At 37.5% G+C, this 25264-nt stretch overlaps 1 protein-coding gene across 1 annotated transcript in view; it reads left to right on the forward strand.

Moving 5' to 3' along the window:
- Positions 1–3197: 3197 nt before the first annotated feature.
- Positions 3198–25264, forward strand: part of LOC110110082 (pentatricopeptide repeat-containing protein At1g10910, chloroplastic) — a gene marked incomplete at its 3' end in the record, with an annotated part of 46830 nt that continues 24763 nt past the window's right edge. The window contains 6 exon segments of the mRNA XM_020841386.2: positions 3198–3673; positions 4495–4579; positions 11677–11940; positions 12076–12378; positions 14431–14535; positions 15300–15399. Of these exon segments, the coding sequence (XP_020697045.1) occupies positions 3213–3673; positions 4495–4579; positions 11677–11940; positions 12076–12378; positions 14431–14535; positions 15300–15399 (1318 nt within the window).

Raw genomic sequence — 25264 nt, forward strand, 5'->3', positions numbered from 1 at the left:
TAAATCTATCAACTAGTGAGCGGAGCTTAGGAGAAAAAAAAGATATTTTACCTCTCAACCAACATTATTTGCCATTATTAAAAAGGTGAAGATTATTGCAATCAAAGATCCCTAATCTATGATTTTAATGATGACAAATATTATTATTTGAATTGTTATTTTTCTCAGTGAATATTTTGGATATTCCTTTTATCTATGAGTACTAACATTTTAGGTAAAATATATACTACTCAAGCCTATTGAAAGTTTAAGACTTGGTAGAATAAGATGTCAAGTAAAAGAGTATGTACTTTTATTTTCTTTAATTTTCATTTCTTAAGTCTGACCATATAAGAGTGTATGTAATTGGGTGACAGTGCACGAACACACAGAGGGAGTGAGAAAAATTTTAAGTTAATTTTTTTTATTAATCATACTGTATGACTTATAATCACACTATATGATCAGTTATAGAGAGAATGAGTTTAACGACTAGTTGACCAATCAGTTTTTGTGAACTAATCATACTGTACGTTATATATCGTATTATATAATTTGTTAAGATTTGAAAACCCTAATCACCAAATAAACTAAGTAAGATATTCAAAATTTGAATTTTGAACCAATCGTACTGTACGATGTTCTCGTACTGCACAATAATTTAAAATCTTAAATTAACCCCATAATTAGTTAATAAAATCATGATTTAATTAATGATAATAGATCATATTGCACTAACTTGATCATATCATACAATTGGTAGAGACAAAATTTGGTCATCCCAAAGATCGTACCAAATGAAACTATGATTTTTGAACTAATCGTACTGTATGATATTCATATCGTATTGGAAAACTAACTTGAAATCAACTAACTATATTGTACGATGAGAGCAATACAATATGATTAATAGAGATGATTTCTAATCGTCCCTAAAATCATCCTATATGAATAGAGAGAAAGCATACAAGTCGTACTAGATGATATTTGGATAGTATTGTATAATGTGTTCGAAAAATTGAGCAGTTCGTCTGAGTGACTGTTTATATCACTGAACGGGTCTAATTTTTAAACTGATTGTAATATATGAATTCGAATTGTACTATATAAATAATGACGACCAACTTTAATTTTTAGAATTTCTTGAAGCCTAATACTTAAGCAATAGTTTTAGAATCTCTTAAAAATAGAGAGAGGATTGTGTGACTACTGAAGGAACTCTAAGAGAGGTGCTTTTGAGGGAAAATCAAAGTATGAGAGGAAGGAGAATCTGAGGTTGATTAGGAAGGAGAAGAAGTGTGAGGGGACCACACAGTTGCTTTGGGATAGCTACACCCTTGCTCCTCTTGTGATCTTGGTAAGTCCTTGAAGGCTCTCTTGGGAGAGAGGCTTCGAAGTCAAGTCCTCGAGGTACTCTGCTTTCTCTAGGAGGGAGAAAAAGAATGGAGGTGCGCTGCCTTCTCCAGGAGAAAGAAAAAGCTTTGGGTTCTCTACTTTCTCCAAGAAAGAGCAAAACGATATTCAAGGTTTGCTGCCGTTACTGAGGAATGTGACGTAGCTTCTAGCACTCTACCGCATCAGGTTTGATGAAAAGTGAGTTTGTAAGGGCTTCTCCACCTTACTGTGAGAACAAAAGGAGAGTCACTTTGTGTTAGTGTAATAGTCAGAGCGAAAGACCTTGGGTAGTGGACGTATGTCAAGGTTGACCAAACCATTATACAATTTATGGTGTGTTTTTTCCATTTTCATATTTTTATTTTCATGCAATTTTCTTTGTTTGTAAGTTGAGATTATTAGTTTCAATCTTATCAATCTACTGCACTTAATTTAAAACTTTTTGCTACAAGAATATTTCCATGTGTTAAAAAAATAAAAAAAAGGAAAAATGAAAACTTTTATATAAATTGCTTCCGCATGTTATTTTGAGTAATGTATCTCAATCAAGTTTTTAAGTTGTTTTGTGGCTAAAAAAAAAGTAATATTCCTACTTAGGGATTTTTATCAATTCACCCCCCTCTTGGTGCCCATTGGGCTAGTTCTGTAAGGTTTAACAACCATCTCGAACTTTCACTGCTTTCAGTAGTTTTACTATAAGTATTGGTGGTACACTGTTTTCTCAGAGATAGAGAAAAAGAGTGTACTTTTCACTTACAAATATGGTTACTAATAGTTACCAAATTAGAAACATAGAAGGCAAAAATCCATCTGGATAAAGAGAACAAGATTTTGAATAGGAGAATATCATTTTTTTTTAATTTCAATATCAGTGACAGGGGTAATAAGAATATGGATAAAGTGATGAGGAACTTTGGTACCGCCAGGGGAGGAGAGCTACTGTTAGAGTTTGCATGCTCGATTATCTAGTTCGGGTTCACAAACCAACTTAACCAAGCTCATTATAATTGTAATCTTTACTAGAGCTCGATTAAAAAAAGCCCAATTCGAACCTGCTGCGGCTTGGCTCACTTACAAAGCCCTACATGAGGTCCTGTTTGGGTACCCATTGTGTACCCATGTTTTACTCGGACGGGCTTCGCCTACCCACACCCACCCATGGTGACTTCCGGGATTTCGTACCCACCTATACCCACCCACTTTCCATGTTTTTTGAACGCAGTCTGCCACAGACTGATGGTCTTGAGATTTGTTGTCATTTGCTATGATGGCAAACTTTCAAGTCGAATGATGGATAGTGGAAAAGCAGAGAGCAGCGCGGCGACGACGGTAGCGATATTTGCCGCGGGATTTTCGTCATTTTTCTGCCGAAAGCAGCGGACCGCGGGATAAGGGAATGGTCGTGGGAAGCAACAGCGGACCGCAGAATTTTTTCTGCCGTGGTTCTGCCGCAATGTCCCAAACAATAATTTAATGACTTTTTATAAAATAAAGCAGCAGTACCGCCGTCCCAAAAGCACCCTATACCTCGATTAAAAAAGCCCAATTCGAACCTGCTGCCGCATGAGTGCAGGACAATGATGACCGCTGCAGCTTAGCTCCTTGGAGGGTATATTGTTTAGGCAACCAGGAGCCTTTTTTGATTCTTATGATTTCGGGCTGCCTCTTTTGGCTGCAGCAATTTCTGAGTCCTGATTTTTTGAATTACCACACTTTTTGGTTTCATTTTTTGGGGGTGGTATAGGTTTCTCTTTACAGAGCATTACTTGTAATTTTTGTTCCCCACTCATGCTTTTTGCTTGGAGCTGGGTCCTTTACTGTAATTTTTTTCTCTATTAATGAATGGGCGTAAGCCCCAAAATTTCCCAAAAAAAACCTGCTGCCGCTTGGCTCACTTACAACCTCTAAGTAAACATTTCGAAAGATTACCTGGGAATAACGTCTACATTCTCAACCGGTGGAGGGCGGCGCCTAATCGGAAGCAGTTTGTTCGAAGGGTGACCGGCAATCCGAGGCATGCGAGAATGCTATCGTTACCGTTCAGTTCATTCCCGCCGCCATCTGCCGCTGGCGGTGTACCAGCTGGCAGTCAACTCCCTCTTCCATGCCCTTGGCTTCCCTGTTCCACTCAACGAAAGAGTAACCACCGATTGGATCTTCACGTCTCAAAAATCCTGGGGGGAACAACCGTTTTATCTTCTTCATTTGGCGAGGTTTCTCCTGTTAGTACCTTCACTGCAAGACAAGCGGCCGTCGCCGAATTGAAGGAATCTGCAGACTTGGAAGCTACTCTCTCTAGGTTTACAAAGCAGTTTCTTTTATCACATTGATACATAGGGCTCATTTGATTCGTTACTCCGAGGAACAAAGCAGTTTCTTATATCGCATTGATGCATAGGGCTCATTTGATTCGTTTAATTCGGAAAAAAAAGTCTTCAAAACGCTGAAATATAAAGGTTTAGGTTTAAATATGTAAATTTATTAGATTTAGCCACTACTTGATTGGATGTAATTAGAAATTAATATTAGTTTAATAGTTTACAAACTTTTAAATAATTCAATAATGTTAATTACATGTTGAAATTTTTTGATATGAAGTTATTTTGACTAAAAATGATGATGGATCTCAATGTCTTTAGCTGTATTTTGAAAAGAGTATAACATTAATTATTTATATTATCTCTCTCTTAAAGCAGATCTATAAGCTATAAAATTTATCCTCACGCTATATTTGGCTGAAAGAAAAGACATAATTTTTTAAAATATTTTTGTTATCTGCAACAACCAAATGAGCCATTAGGAACAATTGAAATTTAACGATCAGGAAATGCCTATCCCTGATGAATTGTGTATCTTGAAGGCAAATGTGTGTCAAACTCAGATGAAACCCTAGTAGAAAGTTCTAAACCTCGTGTTTGATTTTGTTATTGGTTGTGCTTTCAATGAGCAAACAACTTCTCCTTTTCCACTCTGACTTCTGCTTTTCCAATCACGTAAAACTTCCATTAAGAATCACGGATTTAGTAGCATAACAGGGTAAAATTGAAGTATGTTTTTTTGCCAGACATTTATATATTTAAAGTAAGGAACATTATTCTCATTTGTTTTATATATAAACAGGGTGAAGGAAATACTGCGAGTTCAGGATTTAAACATCATTTTGCGATATTTTGGGGAGTTACGAAGGTGGATAGAAGTTAATCAGGTTGGTGGAGAGATCCCTTTTTGGCATAAATACGGCAAACTTGATCATGCATTCATGCGATACTTAAATGTTTGTTTCACCATTATTATTGTTATGCTTTACCAACTACCATGTCATCAGATGTTCAGATATTTTTCCTGTGTTTTACGTCAACCTTGCTTTTTATGGAGGGTACTGAAAATTCGCTCTCATTAAGCGTGACCATTAATCCCATAGTTATGGCTGTGTTTGGTCGAAGTAGTTGTTAAAGAAATAAATCTGATCAGATTAATTTTGCCACCTCAATAAATTGCGCAAGATAGTTCTTACTCTCAAAAGAAAATATTTAGACTACTGAATCCTTTAGGGAAACAAGTGAATGCAATTTGATTGGTTACGAATAAAGTATGCATATATGGTCTCAAAAGTAGTGTTGTTTTGTTTAAATTTTATACTTCAGGCAGTGGAGCGTTTTTTTTTTCTTTGTTTGTGTGTGATTGCCATCATTTGACTATCAACTAGCCCATGATTTGTTTTTGGTTTAGGAAAAATATATTACGTTTGTTTGATAGAGTTTTTTTCCTCTTTAAAGGTGGTTGCCATTTATCCTCCCATCCTAACTTCCAATTAATGCCTTCCAATTCATCATATGGACGATTCATTATCCTCATGTGTAGATATTTGCTACCCTTTATAGATGTTAAACAATGCACAACTCAATTGAATTTTCATGCTAAACGCAAATTGTGATGGCTGATTGCTGTAATATACATACATTAGCTGTAGCTTGTCATCAGCTCGTATTTACATTAAGTTCCTGAACTTGATAAAGATACATAAATGTATACACCTATTGATGTGCAAATAGTGCTTTAAATGCTACCACAATAGTATACATGTAAAATCTTAGTTACTAAAATATTTTGCTTTGTAGCTCCATCGTAATGTCATATTCCCCTTGATATTTTGGAGAAAGAAAAATGCTAACGGATAGGGGTGCACTAATCTTTCAATGGCGTAAATAATAGATAAAATTTTTTCTTCTTTTTTTCACAATTGTCCATCTCAAATTTGTTCATGCTAGGGAACATGGACAATATCTAGGGGCCAATGCATTTTTTCCTCTATGTACTAAGAAAACTGATAGGGCGCACTTGTAGATCTCAAGTATTTCCTATCAATCTTCAGAAAACAATGAGAATTCTTCACAAAAATCCGCACAAAACCGCAAAAACAATAGATAATTTGTATTATTTGATGAAAGAGAAACGAAAAATAGCAAGATACAATTGATCCTCTATTCTAGAGGAGGATCAATCTCTCTCAATTCTCTAGACACCTCTAGAGCCCAAAGAAAACCTAAATCTAGGAGACCTCAAATTTTAGCCAAATTCAAGATGCCCTAATCCTAGTAAAACAACCTATTTAATGCATACAAATCAAAAGGAAATCCCTAAATTATCCCTACATTCAAATTTCCCTCCCTATTCCCTTAAAAAACCTTCCAAAAAAGCTCCCTTGGATCTTGCAGCATCCGCGACATGCGCATGAGGCGGAGAAGTTCAGCCTCTATTGTGGACCGGCTGGACCGGTCTAACAATACTTCCATCCCAAAGATCCACCTTATTTGTAAGGTGGAAAGATGACACCCTCCCCATTCCTTTCTCACAAATGGTAAGAACCTGAAGAGTTCAGTCCTTACACCTATGCCCCGGTGTATACCTCTCATCACCTCTGAAACAGATCCCCTTCGCTCTCTTCTCCTGTAATTCTGCTTCTGTGAGCTTCTTGAAGTTATCTCCAAGTCTTCCTTTGGCAGTCTTCTCCTTCAAAGTCTCCCTAAGAGTACCCGGTGTTGGTTCCTTGGGTGCCAAAAAGGTGGTGGTCATTCCGTACGAGCCTCCGAAACTGCTATCTCAAGGGGGGGTGTCAATTTCCGGTCATGGGTCAAATTCGGGTCGAACCCGCAAATGACCCGGCATTATTCGGGTCAACCCGAACCTGACCCGTTTGTAAAAACGGGTCAGTTTTTCACACTCGAACATGACCCGCTTCGGGTCTGCGTCAACCCGACACGACCCGAATAACTCGGGACCATGAAAACATTATTAGTTTTTGAGTCAAAAAAACAGTTCAATCTTAACTTTTCGGGTCAAAAACTGGTCGAGAACGGGTCAATCTCGGGTTTTTGGGTCAAAAAATGGATTTTTGGGTCAATTTCGGGTCAAAGGGTCAACCCGAATCCGGCCCAATTTTTGAAACAGGTCAAATTGTTGAACCCGAACCAAACCCGTTTTGGGTCTGGGTTGACCTTAACCCGGAATTTTTGGGTCAGCTTTGAGTCTGGTTTTCGGGTCGTGTCAAATATTGACACCCCTAGCTGCCTCCTGCTCTTTTTTTAGGTGCCTCTGATCCTCCTCCAACTATGCTAGTTCCATAGACTCTCCCAAGTCCCGAGGTCTCATCACTCTGACTGCTGTGCAGATCTTTGGTTTCAGTCCCTTCATAAAGTTCCCCTCCAGTACAGACTCTGGAAGCCTATCCAATCGACTGGCGAGGTACTCAAATTGGTCACGATACTCCATCACTGTCCCCTCCTGCATCAAAGCGAAGAACTGCTCGTAGAAGTCCCCTCCTCAGCTGGTTTGGAAACGTTCAAACAGGCAGTCCTTAAACTCCCTCCAGGTCCTTATTGGTCGCCTCGTATTCCTCCACTAGTACCATGCTAAAGCTTTCCCTTCCAAGCACATTCAGCCTGCCATCAGTCTCTCCCCCTCCGTCATCCTGTTGGTAGATCCATCTATGGGCATCCTCTCCATTGAAAATAGGCATCTTCAGCTTCCTCACCCTCAGATCACATATGTTCCCTTTATTCCCTTCATAATTTTTTTCTCCCCAAGGGGGTGGTTCCCCTTAAGTATCACAATCATCCCTTCTACGTTCATACCCAAGACTTTCATCAAATTTTCACCTTCTCCTTTCAAATTCAGCACCTCTTTTATCATAATAAACCTCTCCCATTTCAGATGCAGTCCCCTTTTGGACATAATTACCCCTTTCCCTTTCAAGTTCAGCACCTCTTTGATCAAAATCAAGTCCTTGTCTTTCCAATTCAGCCCCTCTTCTTTCAAATTCAACATCTCTCCACTCTTGCCCAATCCACTCACATCCCTCCACATACCCTCTACCGGACTCCTCCCTAGGAATAGGTCATAGGGAGGCATTTTTTTTGTTCCCTCCAAAATCTGAACCTCTTGATTTTCCTTTTGTCTGGTTGGCTTCGGATTTTCCCCACTTCCGTGGCTGTCGGCGCCTTCCCTCACCTCCGATGATGATATTCTGGTTTGGTAATCGAGAACTTTCTTTAACATCTCCTCTAGGATGGAAAATTTTGAATCGAACTTATCATGGATGGCTAAAACATCCCTTTTTAAATCTGAAACTTGAGTTTGGAGATATGAAATTTCACATTTCATTTGTCCAATCTCCACTTCGAGGTGGTCCTCCAACGCATCTATTTTCTTGGTTGCCATTCATCACTAGATTTTTGTAGAAATAAAAATCTAGACTTCGACCTTCAAAAATAGCAACTTTTTTCTTCGAAATCCCGGCCAAAAACCAGCTGCTAAAATTTGCCAAAATCATGTCACGAACGGTCCCAAGACTTGCTCTGATACCAATTTGATAGGACACACTTGTATATCTCAAGTATTTCCTATCAATCTTCGGAAAACTACGAAAATTCTTCACAAAAATTCGCACAAAACTACGAAAACAGTAGATACATTGTATTATTTGATGAAAGATAAACAAAGGATATCAAGATACAATCGATGCTCAATTCGAGAGGAGGATTGATCTCTCCCAAATCTCTAGACGCCGCTAGAGCCAAAAGAAAACCTAAATCTAGGAGATCTCAAATTTCAGTCAAATTCAAGATGCCCTATCCCTACGAAAACAAACTATTTAAGGCATACAAATCAAAAAGAAATCCCTAAACAGTCCCTACAATCAAATTTCCCTCCCAAAAAACTTCCAAAAAAGCTCCCATGGATCTCGCAGCATCCGCGACATGCGCAGGAGGCGGAGAAGTTCCGCCTCTGTTGCGCTGGGCCGGTCCCGTGTGGACTGGCTGGACCGGTCTATCAGAAACTTCTGGATTTGTTGCCCATACATATTGGGTTTTTTTTTTTTTTTGCTATACCTGAATTTGGGAAAGAAAAGTAGAATGTGGATTCATTCTCTGTATGCATATTTATGATGGCCGCATGAGATCTTGAACCATTGCAATTCACGCTTTCTGATCAATGGTGGAGAGCCAACCCTCATTTCTTTAATATGCAATCATAGACATTGTAGTAGTAAACATGCTTGTAGTCGGATTGCAGGAAGCAACTGCTTGTTAATGTGATTCAGATTTTGATAATGAATAAAGGTAGCATAAGCTCAGAGCGTAGCACTGCAAACTAATGAAGGGACAGATTTAGTTTAATGCTCTCTGCCATTGCTTTTATTTTGTTTGTACCTTGACCGAGGAAATTCTAGCATCCTTTTTATGGTTCTCATTTCCGACATCTTCAAAGATGGTTAACTTAGCAGGTTTTTCATGATTTGGCATCGGTTATTTTGTTGCTTTAACATGCTCAAAATAATTATGATATGTATTTTGTGATATTACCCTTTAACATTTTATAATCTAGTTGAAGGTATTCAGAAATGAACTTTATGCCTCTCACTTGTAGGTTAGCGCTTTACCGAAAAATTCTTCACCTCCTTTGACAATGAATTGTTTTTTTTTTTTTGACACCTAATGCATGCTTATGTACATCTACAGTTGCATTCATCTTTATTGTATCCCAGTCATATCCCTGTCACATCTTTTAAATATTTGTCATATTCTATGAAGTCGCTGAATATATTCCGGCCCCTTTTATTAAAAATCTAACTTAAGTTCTTCCTCTCCCTCTCTCTTCAAAAGATCACATAAAGCATATCATAATCTAAAAATTCATAATTTTATCTAATTAATTAATATTAATCAAAATAACACTTTCTCCATCATCTAAATTAATTTAAAATAATTCTATTTTCGGATTTACCTAAAACCCAAATTTTTAAATCTCATAAAATTCCTCCAAAATTTCATTTCTATCATTAAAATGCTCTTCTAAACATTACCTAACCATTCCTTAAAGAGATTTTGGAAGAAATACGTTTTTAAGGAAAAACCCTAGAATTTCTATCTCCAAAATTTCCTCAAAATTTTTCATTTTCATTGCTAAAACATTCATCTAATCTTTCCTTAAAGTTTTCGTAAAGAAAATACGAAAGAAAACCAAAATCCTATAAAACCCTAGAAATTTCATTCTCAAATAACTTGAGATTTAGAAGGAGAAATGAAAATCTAAAACATACCTTCTACTTCCCTTGATCTCCTCTTCGATTTGGACTATATTTCTAGCCGGAAGATTGTCGCCGGAGAGGAACCCGTTGCCCTTGCCGCGTCGCCTATGCCGCCGCTCCCTTTTGCTCAAACCGTGCGAATGGGGGAGAAATGAGGGCTCGGTTGGCTCATATTAGGAAGATGGGGGAAAGCCAAAAGACATACATGCCCGTACTTAAACAATTCCAGCATAAAGAAATATTAGGGGTAAAATGGGTATTTAGAAATTTCCAAAAATTTTATCACTTAAAATACTCCAAATTTTCTATAAGTCCTATACATCAAAACGATCAGAATTTTGCGTAGGATTTTCTAAAATTATACCCATCGAAATCCGACAAACTTGAAATTTTCACTTAAAACTTGTCGAGTCGCTTTGAAAAGCGTGCGAGGTCTAAAACGACAATTTTTTCAGGTTTTCACAGACCGGTCTATCAGAAACTTTTGGATTTGTTGCCCATACATATTGGCTTTTTTTTTTTTTTGCTATACCTGAATTTGGGAAAGAAAAGTAGAATGTGGATTCATTCTGTATGCATATTTATGATGGCGGCATGAGATCTTGAACCATTGCAATTCACGCTTTCTGATCAATGGTGGAGAGCCAGCCCTCATTTCTTTAATATGCAAGCATAGACATTGTAGTAGTAAACATGCTTGTAGTCGTATTGCAGGAAGCAACTGCTTGTTAATGTGATTCAGATTTTGATAATGAATAAAGGTAGCATAAGCTCAGAGCTTAGCACTGCAAACTAATGAAGGGACAGATTTAGTTTAATGCTCTCTGCCATTGCTTTTATTTTGTTTGTACCTTGACCGAGGAAATTCTAGCATCCTTTTTATGGTTCTCATTTCCGACATCTTCAAAGATGGTTAACTTAGCAGGTTTTTCATGATTTGGCATCGGTTATTTTGTTGCTTTAACATGCTCAAAATAATTATGATATGTATTTTGTGATATTACCCTTTAACATTTTATAATCTAGTTGAAGGTATTCAGAAATGAACTTTATGCCTCTCACTTGTAGGTGAGCGCTTGACCGAAAAATTCTTCACCTCCTTTGACAATGAATTGTTTTTTTTTTGACACCTAATGCATGCTTATGTACATCTACAGTTGCATTCATCTTTATTGTATCCCAGTCATATCCCTGTCACATCTTTTAAATATTTGTCATATTCTATGAAGTCGCTGAATATATTCCGGCCTTTCACACGTTTCTACATTCATTATCTTAATTCAGATGTACTTATTTTCTTTGCAATTTCTAGATTCGATATTATACTGAACTTAGCATTTGTCATCATCCATTTTTACTGATTACACTTTTTGTAAACGGTCCATTCTTTTTCTGCTGCATGTTTTTTCAAAAGCTTATGAAGATAAAGTAAGTTCCATAAATGAGTTTCCTATTTGAGATTCAGATATATCTATGAGCCAAGAAAAATGTTTTATTTTTCTTTTCTGAAGGAGAAAATTTAAAGGAACCTGAGTTCTAGATTTGATGAACTTAATTAAGTCTATAAACTCATTTGCTAACGTCTTTTCCTCCTGTAGAACATGAATAAACATTTATAGAACTCTCAGCAAGTACTTTAAGTTTGAAAGTTCCTGATTTCTGTGCCATCTCTTTTGCTATTTTTGTTGATTTAGTGATATCCTCCATATTTGCAGCTTTTTGATTGGATGCAAAAGGCTGAGATGCTTAACTTTGCATCTTATAGCAGTTTTATCAAATACATGCGAATAAGCCGTAATCCTATGAAAGCTCTTCAAGTTTATGATAGTATTACAGATAAGTCAACAAGAGTAAACCTGTCCATTTGCAACTCTATTCTTGGCTGTATGGTACAAAATGGAAGATTTAAAAGCAGTATGAAGTTGTTCTGTAAGATGAAGGATGATGGTTTATTGCCTGACTTGGTCACATATAGTACGGTATTAGACTGATTTTCTTTCTTTATTAGCAGATGCTAGCAACTCGGAGTTTGCAATCTTTAAGCTTCTGTTGGGATGCGAATTGATTTCTGTAATATACTGCACGCTGAGTGTCTATTTGTCTTGCTTCCTTAGCTGTTGGCAGGTTGTGGCAAAGAGGCAGATGGATATGCAAAAGCAATACAATTAGTCCATGAGCTTGAGAGCAGCGGCTTTAACAAGGATGCTGTAATCTATGGCAGCCTTATAGCAATTTGTGCTTCAAATAATCTTTGTAAAGAAGCAGAGGAATATTTTAAGCAGATGAATGTTGAATGCTGTGCTCCTAACATATTCCATTACAGTTCTTTGCTAAATGCTTATTCTGTAAGCAGAGATTATGTGAAGGCTGAACAATTGATAAGGAATATGAAATCTTCAGGAATTGTGCCAAATAAGGTAATTTTTCTTTTTGCAGATTCTCGAGTTTTGCTGTTGTTATGTAATTGTTCATTATAGCCTCATGATTATGAAGAAAATCCTTCAACTTATGGTGCATTAGTTTTTTTTTTTTTGCATATGAAAAAACATTTTGATGCCTTTTATGAATTATTTCTGTGTATTGATAATAATTAAATTTATATTTAGTTTCATGGTTTAAACGTAAAGTTTTAAAACTTGACTTAGAACTCCTCTCTGGAGTCTCAATGGCAATAGTTTTGTCCTCAAGTTTACCATTCAACTTCAGGTATATTTCAATCTTCAAATGAATCTTATGCAACACATTAAATCTATACAACTATTTTAAAAGTGCTTATTACTTTATCCAGCCAACACTTTGGTAATTAATTTGAATTTAAGTTGTAATTTTGAAAATGGTGTTTCTGCTAACATATCTTTTGAATATGCTTCTTTCTTTTAAATCACATGATGGACGTGAAGCCACCTATCTCTCGATGAAAAGCTACCATTCCTTATCTCCCCATATTGCCAATGTGCCTCACCCCCGGTCGTGCTTCTTGTTGTCCTTAAGAATTTTTAGGGCTCCAATCAATTGCCATTATTTCTTTGAAGTATTCTTCTTTCTCTAGTGATTTAAGTTCTGTTTGGGGCAGTTATAGCTATTTATAAAGGCGATTGTGAATCTATTGTGGGGAAAATAATTTTTAAATATGTTTTCTTTGAAAAATTCAGGCAACATATTTCTTATATCTCCCGCACACTCTTAGATCTGTTTGCAAAAAGTAGCTTCTCACCGTAGAAATTTTGAAAAACAATGAAAAGGTCACAAGCAATTGTTTCTATTGTGAAAAACAATGAAAAGGTCGCTCGATGAAAAGCTATTTTGAAAAACAACCGATTGTGCCTTAGTTAAAAACAAGGTTCTTAGGATTGTCTGGATGCAATTGTTGCTATTTTTAGTATTTCTTGCATAGGGCAAAGTATTTGGTTTGTTTAGTAATGTGAGTGGGCCCTTTGAGTTTTGATTTGATATGGATGCTGAAGCTCTTTTCTTGGTGATTCTGTTGCTGAGGCTCACACTTCTTGGTTGAACATGCTGTTTAGAGCTCGATCTTCTAAGATGTGGTTGCTGCTAAGAGCTTTTCCTTAAAGCCATAGTAAATACTCTATAGGTATTTCACGTATTAGATTTTGTTATGCAATAAGAGATAGAGATAGGAAGAAAAGACGGAGTATGATTTGATGTCCACATATTCTTCTCCTTTACTCTCTCTTCTTTCTTATCCTATCCCTTTCTTGTTACTCGTTAGTACCACCTTTATATATTTTTCTTCAAAGCCATGCTTTGTTTTCCTTGAATGCTTCATGAATAACGAGTTCACCTTGATGCCCATTCGAATTAGAAATCACCAAAAAGCATGTGGGATAGCATGTAATTTTTATTCGAGTTGACTGTTTATAAGGGTCAATTAAACAAAGTAAAACATGATGTCGTTACTTAGTTGTTATTCATAGATTCTAATAAAGAAGGGATAATTTGGAAGTAATTTCAGTCACTTTATCTCCTAATATATCATAAATAGCAGAAAAATAACTCATTATGATTTCTATATGATTTTAATAGTAATATCGTATGCCCATGGTCACAAGCATGTCTATTCAATTGCACACAGATAAGTTCGCAAGCAATGACCATCGACTGTGGTGATTCACACATGTGCAAGTGACCAATATTGATGAAAATTTTTACCTTTAGTTAGAATTGTTCAAAACTACCTTGTTTTAGCAGAGAGTTGAAATTCCATTTCTTAGCATGGTTTCGCAATGGTTTGGATAAAACCAATCTGATTTGCAAGATTTTAAAAATGTGGTTTAAAGGTCATAAGCGTTTCATTGATAGGAAGCTTATGTAGGCTGTAAAACGCACGGTTTCTTGTTATGCTCCAAAGATGTAAATTATAACGTTATTTTTTCTTTCTTTAAGATCCGAGGATATATTTATCAAATTAGTTGTTCTCTTTCTAAAGATGTGTTCACACTTCTGTGCAGGTTATTTTGACGACTTTATTAAAGGTTTATACTAGAGGTGGTCTTTTTGAGAAGTCACGTGAACTTTTAGCTGAATTAGAAGCTCTTGGTTATGCTGAGGATGAGGTATACAAAAACTTTATATATTTCTCTTGGCACTGTATGTCTGACTTAGCATTCTAATGATTTGCAGTTCTATTCTTCCTACAACCTGATCCTAGTGCCATGGTTGTGCAAAAGTGCACTTTTTCCATCCATGGACAAAACATGATAAAAACACTGCAAACATTTTTCACGTGTTTTGGTTTTTTATTTAATGTAAAGTTAGGAGAATGTGATGCTAGATATAAGTCTCTTAATCCATGAAAGGTGATAATCCTTAAAAACATACTATTAAGCTATTTCCTATTAAGGTTTACCTAGCTGTATTTCACCATCATGTAGTGCAATGTTTGTACTTAATTATAGCATTTTTGTATGCAAAATTGTGATTTCCATCGATGCATTTATGTTGGTAGTAGTATAGTACTGAAACGGGAGAGCTCTACTGGTGGGTTGGGTGTTTTAATCTGAATGCCAGGAAATGTTTGTCATAATCTAATGGCTAATTTTCTTTTGCAGAATTATCCTTTCATTTTAGCCTGGCCTTCACAAACTCTTCTTCCTTTTTCCTTTAATTTATGGTTTTTTTTTCTTGACAATTTGGCACTTGAATTTTTATCTTGCAGTTAAAAGATTTGTAATATTGAAGTACTTAATTAATATTTTTTGTTATATTATCATATTTCAGAAATCATATCAAGCTTTCTAATTTCCTTCTTCATGTATACAAAGTTTCATTTCTACCTATTCTTGCCTTTTACCTTGGTTTTCTTTTCCGTACCTTGTAGATGCCGTACTGTTTATTAATGGACAATCTTGCAAAGGCTGGGTGTATGGGAGAAGCAAGGGAAGTATTTATAAAGATGAAAGAGAAAAGGGTGAAATCAGGTGAATTTTTTTTCAAATTAGTTATTGAAGATATTATTGTTTTTGTTTGTTACATCTTTGTTGTTGCTGAACATCAATGTTAAATAACTGATGTTAGAAAAAAACTGAAACTAATTATCATTGAGTGATAAAATCAAAGACAAAAAATAGAATAATGTTATCTTGCAGTATACTTATGCTTTTCAAAAACGGTGAAAAATAAAAAATTCAAAATGCATTTGCACTATTGGATGTTTCCATCATACTATGTTGCCATAGGATGCTTTAAAACATTTTTGAAGCTGGCGAGAATGTCGGCGTTGAAGCACTTGCTTTCGTTGACGGTAGATAAGACACTACCCAGATATTTCACCCTCATTTTGCAAGAACTTTATGATCTGAGTTCTAATTTCCTATAGGCGCAAGCCCCTATAGTTAATTACCCCTCCAGATCACAAGAGAGAACTTTCGATTAAGGCTAGTCGTCAATTAGATACATTGTATCCATAGATATGTAGTATCAGGCATATAGTAGCAGTATGAGCATGGTATTTGGAAGGATTAATATTTAAAACATAAATTTCACCATCTTGCACTTAAAGCGAATGGTGGGGGAATGGATGATAGACCCCATCAAGATCCCATGGTTTCGTCATCCTGTGCCATCGTAGTCCCTAGTTTACTTAGCCAGAAGAGGTTGTCGACCCAACCTGACAGAAGGATCCTTATCGGCAGCCATGGGTTGCTTTGTCCAAGGGGACCTTTTAGACCTGGGGTGAATATTTATTTATGGGGACAAATTTGAACCCACCTTAGCTAACAGAGGGCTTTGTGCCCTATCGATTATATCCTATTTATTCATATCTCAAGGATTTGATGCCAATAAGTTTGTATTGGCTCTGCCATAACCGGTATTTCGTGGTGCCATTTGGTGGCAAAACCACTCGGTTTAGAGGGACCCCGGTCATAACCATTTATCCTGCGGTGCCATTTGGCAGCAAAACCACTAGTTAGAGGACACATACAACGTCCTTACTGATAGGAGATTGTTTGAGAATAGATTCTAGTGATATTTTTGACTAGACATTAGCTCTTTATGAGCTGAAGTAAATTTCAATTTGTCCACCTCGGTAAACTATTGTGGATGTTGGATGTATTTTACTTTTAAGTGATTGATGGAAGGATTTTAAATTTTTAAATTTTTGGGATTTTTGAAATTTTTTGGATTTTTGGATGAAATTTGAAATATTTGAAATTAAACCCTCCTGTTGAGATTTACATTCAACACGATCATCATCAAGGTGTTTGGGGTTATTCATTGACTAAAACTTATCGACCCTATCAACTTGCCGATAGGGGATTGAGTTTCGTAGGCTTTATACTTTTATTAATGAATTTTGTTTGTTTAAGGCCTTGGAGGCCTAATATGAATGTATGAAATAAAAATCCTGGTCAACCTTGCGAATGCATATTTATTTAATGGTTTAAGCCATGTTAACTTCTATCTATCTTCATAGAAGGATTGGGCTCGAACTTATGTTCATTTATTGACCCGCACAACATCTTTAGATGTCACATGTGTATTTAAAACACGCTCGCCGGGGCCCATGCAGGTTTTATGATTGTATTTACCCCTTTTGTATACATGTGTATACAAATTATAGTGTATGTGCGGGTGTGAATACCTTCTGTCCTCTTGCATGAATGTTGCGGATCCGGTGGCGTGGCATTGTACTGGTTATCTGCCCGTTGTATACAGGTAGACTATCGTGCACTATTTATTATTTTCTGCAAATGGATTATAGTGCACTAACGAATCTCCTGCTTTTCACCAGTAGGTATTTCTATCTATTGTAGTTCCCATGCATTCTTCTTGTAGATTGCATGTTATATATATAGTGGGTTGCCTACAGAAGCTTGTAAGAACTTGCATTTGTCGCATTCTTTATGTATTTTGTTGTGGTCTTTGGCCCATGTAGTACATCCGCCATTGCTACTGGTATGCAGGTAGATGTATGCTTTCACAGACTAAAGTTGACTACATGATACTACATTTACTGAAGTCTTTATGTATCTACCCACAAATGGCATCTAGTACATACGTCTATATTCATAGAGAGGTTGTATGTATTGCAGATCTTCTATCATTGCTTGCATGCAGATCAGTATGCTTGTTTGTATATTGATGTGGATTGCTAGAGTGTTGTAAAGTGATTGTTTCATTTGCTAAATGCCCTCCACACCCCATCGCATTTTGATTAACTTGAAGATCTTCAAAATTTCTTGAGAATTCTATGTTATTGATTGATTGTAAGCACTTGTTATCCTTCAATTTGATCTCTGTTTGCAAGAAAGTTATTGTGTTCATTACATATATGATTCTTCTTCTTGATGGAGATAGATACATCTACTTGCATGATAAATCCATGGGTGAGTTTTGTTCACTACATTTCTCCCATTTGTGTTTGCTAATATTCGTTGAACTCGTTTCACGAAGATCTCAATAATCTATAAGAGATTGATGTGTGTATTTGCAGCTTGTTGTTGACTCTCGGAATGACTACAACATCACTAATTTTCTCACATACATTTGTCAACAACCTACTATGTTCATTGTATGCTTCCTTTCAATGTTTATGGAACTCATTTGTTGCTTGTGAGAGAGCCATAAGTCTTTAAATCGATCTTTGCTTGAACAATCATGATTATCATTAAATTCTGTATTCTTCATACTTTGTAGAGATATCAGGTCTTCAGACTTTAGCTATGATCGTATCACTGCAGCACTCGTGGATATGTCATTGTGTGTTCTTGAAGTTCCCCTATCCTTGAAGGTCACTTATAGTACACACAACAACTTTAACACCCTTGCTTATTATCATTAGTGCTCATGTTAGCTTTGGCATTCATTGGAGAATGCTTCCAACTATTTTTTCTCATATGAACTTCCCTATTCTCCATAATCTCCACCATTCATCTCTTGCAAGATTTTATACACCTGGTTGTATACCAACGTTGACGGCATAGTGACATATTTATTGCACATCTTTCCCATACGTGTCATTCATGAATGTATCACCTCATTCATTGCTTGTAGTTGTCCATCATTTACAGATGATTGTTGTTTGTTGACCTTTGCATTTTGAGTGGCATAATAACACTCCGTCATTTATTCAAAACATCGTATTTTGATTGTAAGTATGTTGATTGGAACACCACTTGTTATTACTCATGGAAGTATTATGGCTTGGCAAGCATTGATGGTGACTCAATTACTTTTGATGAATCTTCTACTACCACAAGAATTTTTCTATTCATTACAACTCATCTAATGTTGTTTGTAAATACATTGCATTCCTTACAATGTTGCTTATGGATGATATGTGGACTTCTATCATCATGAATCATTGCTTGCTTGCATGAGATTTGCATGAATCAAACCTTTCTTAATTAGGACTTGCATTTCAATTGAAATGATGATTTCATTAGAACATTGATTGTTCTTCAAATCGAATTCCTTATAGCTCACCTATTGATGTCCATTTGAATACATATTAAACTAAACACCGGCTCATCACATGATATCTTGAGCTTGTTTCTTATAATCCATTCAAGTTAGATGCTTCATGATGCATTCAAATTCTTTGAGTCATCATTTGCATGATTACAAACTTTAGGTTTAATATTCAATTCTCTATCATCCTTTTGAGTTCATTGTACAGTTGCCCAAACTCAAGTCCCCTGCAGTCTTTGCAAGTTCAAGTTCAAGTCAGGTTCACTATTGATTATTCAAGACAAGTTCATGTAGGCTCGTTCAGTTCAAGCTCTTTTTAATCAAGTATGATTTAAGTTTTGCATTCATTCAATAATATTAGATTCCTTATTTCTTCAATTAAGTTCAAGTTCGAAATATTTGAGTTAAATCCAAATTTATATTAATCATTTAAATTTTATGTCATTTTGCATTTTGTTCAGGTTCAAGTCCAAGTACAAGTTTCAGTCCAAGTCCTTTACATTTCCAATCGGAATTTCGACAGTTTCCCGGCGTCTCCCACATTTAGGGGAAACTACAGGAAACGGGGCCTTCTCACAATCTAAGAAAAGCATGTATGATAGGTGTTCTCGGACACCGCAGCCATACTTTCTTCATCCCCCACCACGCTAACAAAAACGTGTATGGGTCTTCTACAACAAATATTGGAAAAGACAGTTATTTCCCCGAAAGCGGGTACTTATGGGTATCCCCACTTCGTCGTACGCATCGCACCAGGTTCCCATCCCACCATGTTAAGAAAAGTGTGTATAGGCAGTTTTTCAGTGCGCCACGAATGCCGAAGAAGAGATTTTAGGTGATCACCCGATTCCTCAAGAGCACCGCGACAAACTTCCTCCCACCACACTAAGAAAAGCGTGTATAGGTGGTCGTTTTTGTCGCGTTGTAAGCGTCGAAGGCGGGTTCTCGGAGTTTTAGAGTTTAGAGGGGTTATACCTTGGCAACCGGTAGGTGGAGCTAGGGTACAAAAATTGTGACAACACTTCTTTTTTTTAGTTCTTTCTTTCTTTTTATTTTTGAAATCATCTCTTTTTTTGAAACTTTCTCTCTCTCTCACTCTCATATATATATATACATTTAAATTTAATAGCTACTAATAATAACATGAATAACTAGCCATTTAAACTAACATGATTATTAGAACATTACTAGAATTAATAATCACCAATAATTAGTATAAGAAAATGTAACAGAAAAGAGTAAGGAAATTTACCCTAGGTTTAGTAGGATAGGTTAAGTTGGCTTTATGTGGATTCTGGAAGGTGGAGGTGTAGAGTTGCTTGTAGTGGGAAATGACTCTTGAGTTGGGCTTTGAATGGAAGTGTAGGTTGGGTTAGATGGGATTTGGGTTTTAAAATGCTAGAGTAGGGCATGGTTTCAACATGAAGTGGAGATAAGGTTGGGTTTAAGAGAGGTGGAGGCTAGGAGTTGAGGCCCAGTTTTGGCCTGCTGAAAGAATCGGATAAGCGGCTCTGGTGTCGGTCTGCAGGGAGGAAGGACCGGAAGAAGCAAATGGAGCTCGCGGCTGTAGGGATTTGGTCGTCCAGGCTTTAGAGAGATCGGGAGGGGCTGAGGCTGTTCGAAGCTTTGGAGACTTCGATTGGTGTAGGGGAGATCGCAAGGGCTCCGACAGTGAGGAGGGTCGTGTAGGAGCGGGATTGGAGAGGTAAGGAGAAAATTCTATCTCTCTCCTTCTCTCTCACTCTCTCTCTTTCTGGATTGAATGGATTAGGAGGATTGCAGTTACAAGCGAAAAAGAAGAGCGATCGAACGAAGGAGTTCGCAGCAGGAAGAGGCTCGGGAGCTCTGGGTTCATGAGATCCAGGCATTGGCTATGAGTGATTCGGGAGATTGGAGTCGGGCCTGGGTGTGGCTTGGGGTTCGTCGGCCTACAGGGGATTGAGGTAGGTTCACGAATGGGAGAGGAAGATGGGTGAAGCTTTACGACAGGGAGGCTGAGAGTGGAAGATGTTGTCGTGGGAAGAGTCCGAAACCCGAAGATTTCATTCTCGCTGGTATTTAACGACATACGTAGGTGCTCGAGGAGGGAGGGAGGGAGATGAGAAGGTGTCGCAGTCAGATTCTAATATTGAATATGGCCATCTCATCCAAACATCCATCATTGATCTTTAATATTCCGCCGTATCAAATATAGATCCACACCCCTTTTTCTCTTGATTTTTTTTGTCTTTCTGACTGTTTATTGGATCTCGCTGGGCTAACCTTGCTTTGGTCAAAGCCAATTGGAGGCTGAGCCTAATCTGAGGTTTCTACTATAACACTGTACGGATCCCACAACTCAAGTCGCTGATGAGGAGATTGAAGATCTTTTGGACGGCTTGGAAAAGGATTGCCTCTGGAGTGGCTTAGATGTATAAAGAAGAGGAAGGGAGAAAGGGGTTGAGGTAGAAAGAGAGAAGAATGGCGCCAAGTATGATATAGAAGACAATTTGTGTGGTGAAGGACTAGACGAGCATCAACCTTGCTAAGAGTAACATCGCCCCCATCCTCGATGTGGCTATCATGAAGGAGACAAGTCATGCAGACGAGCCTGCTGATGAGAAGTGCACATGTGAGATCCTCAGCCTCATTTCCTATTCCTGCGGCTATGTTGGCCCATGCGTGGCCACCATATCTTGCTAGCTTGGTAAGAGATAGTGGAAGACACTGCTCTGCAAGCGATGCAGGAGGAGCTCAGTATTGCTGCCTCCTGCTCCGTCAAGCTCATACTAGGTTCATATGTGGTGCGGGTTGAGGAAAAGGCATCAATTTCATATCCATGCTTGCCTGCTCGGTATATATTGCATTCCATTGAGGCTCAAGTTGAGAGCTTGCAGGAGGAAGGAGAATTCTCAACAGAAGAAACATGAGAAGGTGAGGAGGAGTGGAGTATTGGATCAGCAATTTTTGTCACAAAGAATTTCTAAAAATGGATTAATGATTATAATGGTAATAATGAGCCAGGTTCCCATCATTGACATTTATTGTTGGAATTCTGAGGAATACTAGTCCTTCCATTAGCCGTCTTTGCCAGAATTTTGAGGAAAACAATTTTCCTCCATCGACCTTCTTTGCCGGAATTTTGAGGACATTCGTGCATCCAGGAATGAGGAGAGATCGAGTGGGAGGGCTCCTCTTGCGTGCGACGTCTAGAGTCGATAGAGCTGAAGCGAGCGCAGGACCTCCTACGTCTGTCTGGAAAGAGCTGAGAGTTTCCTCTCATGCGGAGAGAGAGGCAAGTAAGAGTGACATATTTGCACTCCCTCCTATGATCAGACCAGATGGATCAAAGGTCTTGCGTGCGCCTGTACTAGTTGATCGAACATGAGTCTTTTCAGGTGGATCGGACGACCTGGGAAGGAGGAGATCTGCGTGCAGAGTGCTGAGCCGTATTTTATGGAAAAATTTATTATAAACACAACTATTTACAAATTGAAGCTTACTTTGAAGCTGACTATATTAGATCTGCTAGAGATTGAAAGTCTACCCCAGGATATTATGTTTTTTAAATAAATTTCATTTTCATGGAGAATTAATAAAGGAGTGGTGGTTTTAGATCCATTACTAATGCAAAATAAAAGGCTGTTGTGCCTAATGATATGGATAAAAAATCTTATTTTAAAGTTTGACTTTCTTTTTACTCAATCTATGATTCTTGAGTGTAATAATCAGGCAACCGCTCATATTACTCACAATCCTTTGACGAAAGAGCAAAATATTTTGATGTAAATTGTCATTTCATTAGATGTGTAGTTTCATCAGAAAGGATTATCACTCATATATCTAACAAAAAATAATTAGTTGATGTTGTTACAAAGGACCAAAGGCCACTTTGATTATCTAATATTTTCACCAAGCTAGATAATGATAAATATGCTTTAGCTGCAACCTCAATGGTACTTGGCAGTATAGTAATGTTAACCTCTGGATAAAGAGCAAAGATCAACCTTAAATCTCAGTTAAAACCCAAGAAATCTACTCTATCACATACCTTGAATCCATCGGATCCTCAAAATCTTGCCGAAATCGCGCTGATTCGGCGCCGTTTGCGTCGCTTCCCCGCGAATCCCGCAAGACGACCTCATTCGCTGCTCCTTGACATCATTAAATACTGAATCAATCTTAGGGCTTTCGGTTGTTCATCCCCATCGCAAGCCTCTCCCGATACCTCTCCACGCTCGACTCCACACACGACTCTTCCTCCTGTCGTTGCTCACACGAAGCTCTGATCTCTTCCCTCCGCTCGACCTCCTACTCACCGTTCTTCCCGTAGCTCTCTAACCTGAATCTAGCCACGCCCATCCCGACCGACTCCTCCCAATCTCCCCCTAGTCGCAAGCCGCAGAGAGAGAGAGAGAGAGAGAGAGAGAGAGAGAGAGAGAGAGATCCTTACCTCCACCAAGCCTCCAAGAATTATAATTAGGTATAACTATTATAATTAATTATAATTAATAGATTAATTATAATTAAATAGTTAAGTATTATTAATTTTAATTCATTATTTAATTATTATTTAATTATAATAATTATAATTAAATAACATTAATTATAATTAAATACAATTAATGAATTAGTAATAATTAGATGATTAATTCATTATCATTAATTACAAATGCTTCTCTCCCTCGATTCTCGAGCCAACGCCGTCGACCCCGCGCAGGTATAATCTCTCCAAATCCTAAAATTCTGAGAACCTGATTTCAATACATGCGTCGAGATAAAACGATCACCTATACACGCTTTTCTTAGCGTGGTGGGAGGATGTGCGTCCCGACACTTGCGACGAAGCGGGTAATCACCTAAAATCCCTTCTTCGAAGTTCGTAGCGCACCGAAAAACCACATATACCCGCTTTTTTTACCATGGTGGGATGAGAACCCGGTGCGATGCGTACGACGAAGCGAAGATACCCATAAGTACCCGCTTGCGGGGAAATAACTGTTTTCTTGCAAAATGTACTAAATACCCATACACATTTTTCTTAGCGTAGTAGGGGCTCAAAAAATACACGGCTGCGGTCTCCTCGAAAGAGGGCACCTACCATACACGCTTTTCTTAGCGCGGTGGGAAAGGCCTAGTTTTCCGTAGTTTTCTCTAAACAAGGGAGACACCGGGAGGTTGCCGAAATTTCGGGTGAATGTGAGACTTGACTCGGACTTGATTTGGGCTCAATTGAACGGTGGACTTGTGAGATCGGACTTGAATCAAATGGACTTAAATAAACTTGAATCCAAATAAAAAATGTGCAAATGATGAAGAACTTGAACTTGTAAGGACAGCAGGGGACTCGAATGAAGGGAAGAGGCTCTTCTTAAGCCTAAACTGCATTTGGACTAGAACTCTGACATTGAACTTAAACAGTGAAATGGACTTGTATTTGGACATAAAGCAAATGATTAACAAATAATTGAATCCAAATGAAATAAGTTCATACTTGAACTTGATTGGAATGTCAAGTGAACTTTAACATTGAACTCAAATTTGTGAATAAAGAACTTGATTCAAATTTGACTTGAGTAGTTGAACTCAAGTAAGGATTTAAAGCACATACATAGAACAGAACTTGAATCATTTGCAAGAGAACTTGGTTTGAACCAAGTGAAGGGGACATAGGACTTGAACTCAAACAGAGAACTTGTGGGCATGCACTTGAACTTGGAACTTGAACCCAAGTGAACAAATGTAAAGGATCTGACTTGAACTAAAACTTTCACTTGAGCTTCATTTCACTCAAAGTGAATCATGATTTGAACTCCATGAACTCAAATCAGATAAACAATAGGAGACAAGTGAACTTGAATCTGATCACAAGAGGCTTGAATCTCCAAAGGCTTCGGGAGACTTGAACTTCTACTCAAACTTGAACTAGAACTCAAATTCAAATGATTTCTAATGAACATTTCAACCATGCACACAAGCGAATGAATGAAATCATAACGAATGGCGAGATCACCCAATGTGTCATATACAGAACTTGAGGATTGTCACGATCTGGCCCGGTTAACTCGTAGATACGAGGCGGGAACAAGATCGAACATGATATTTAAGTACTCATCATCAGTTCCATGTAATTCTAAATATATTCAAGAATAATAAAAAGCGCCTCTAAACTTTTTTCCAACATATATAACATTTAAAACCATCACAAAAGAAGTTCATGTACAAGGTGGTATACACTTAATCTATTCATTCATGATAAAACCACCCAAAAAATGATAACTAAAAACAACAGTAAGAACCTGCCACCCTTTGCGCGTCGACTGTAGGTAAACCTCGGGTGTTCGGCCATCACCTAAGCGTAGGTTCTCCTGAAAAATTTCCCAAAACTCGGGA

This window comes from Dendrobium catenatum, unplaced genomic scaffold (assembly GCF_001605985.2).
Source record: "Dendrobium catenatum unplaced genomic scaffold, ASM160598v2 fragScaff_scaffold_522, whole genome shotgun sequence".
Lineage (NCBI taxonomy): Eukaryota > Viridiplantae > Streptophyta > Magnoliopsida > Asparagales > Orchidaceae > Dendrobium > Dendrobium catenatum.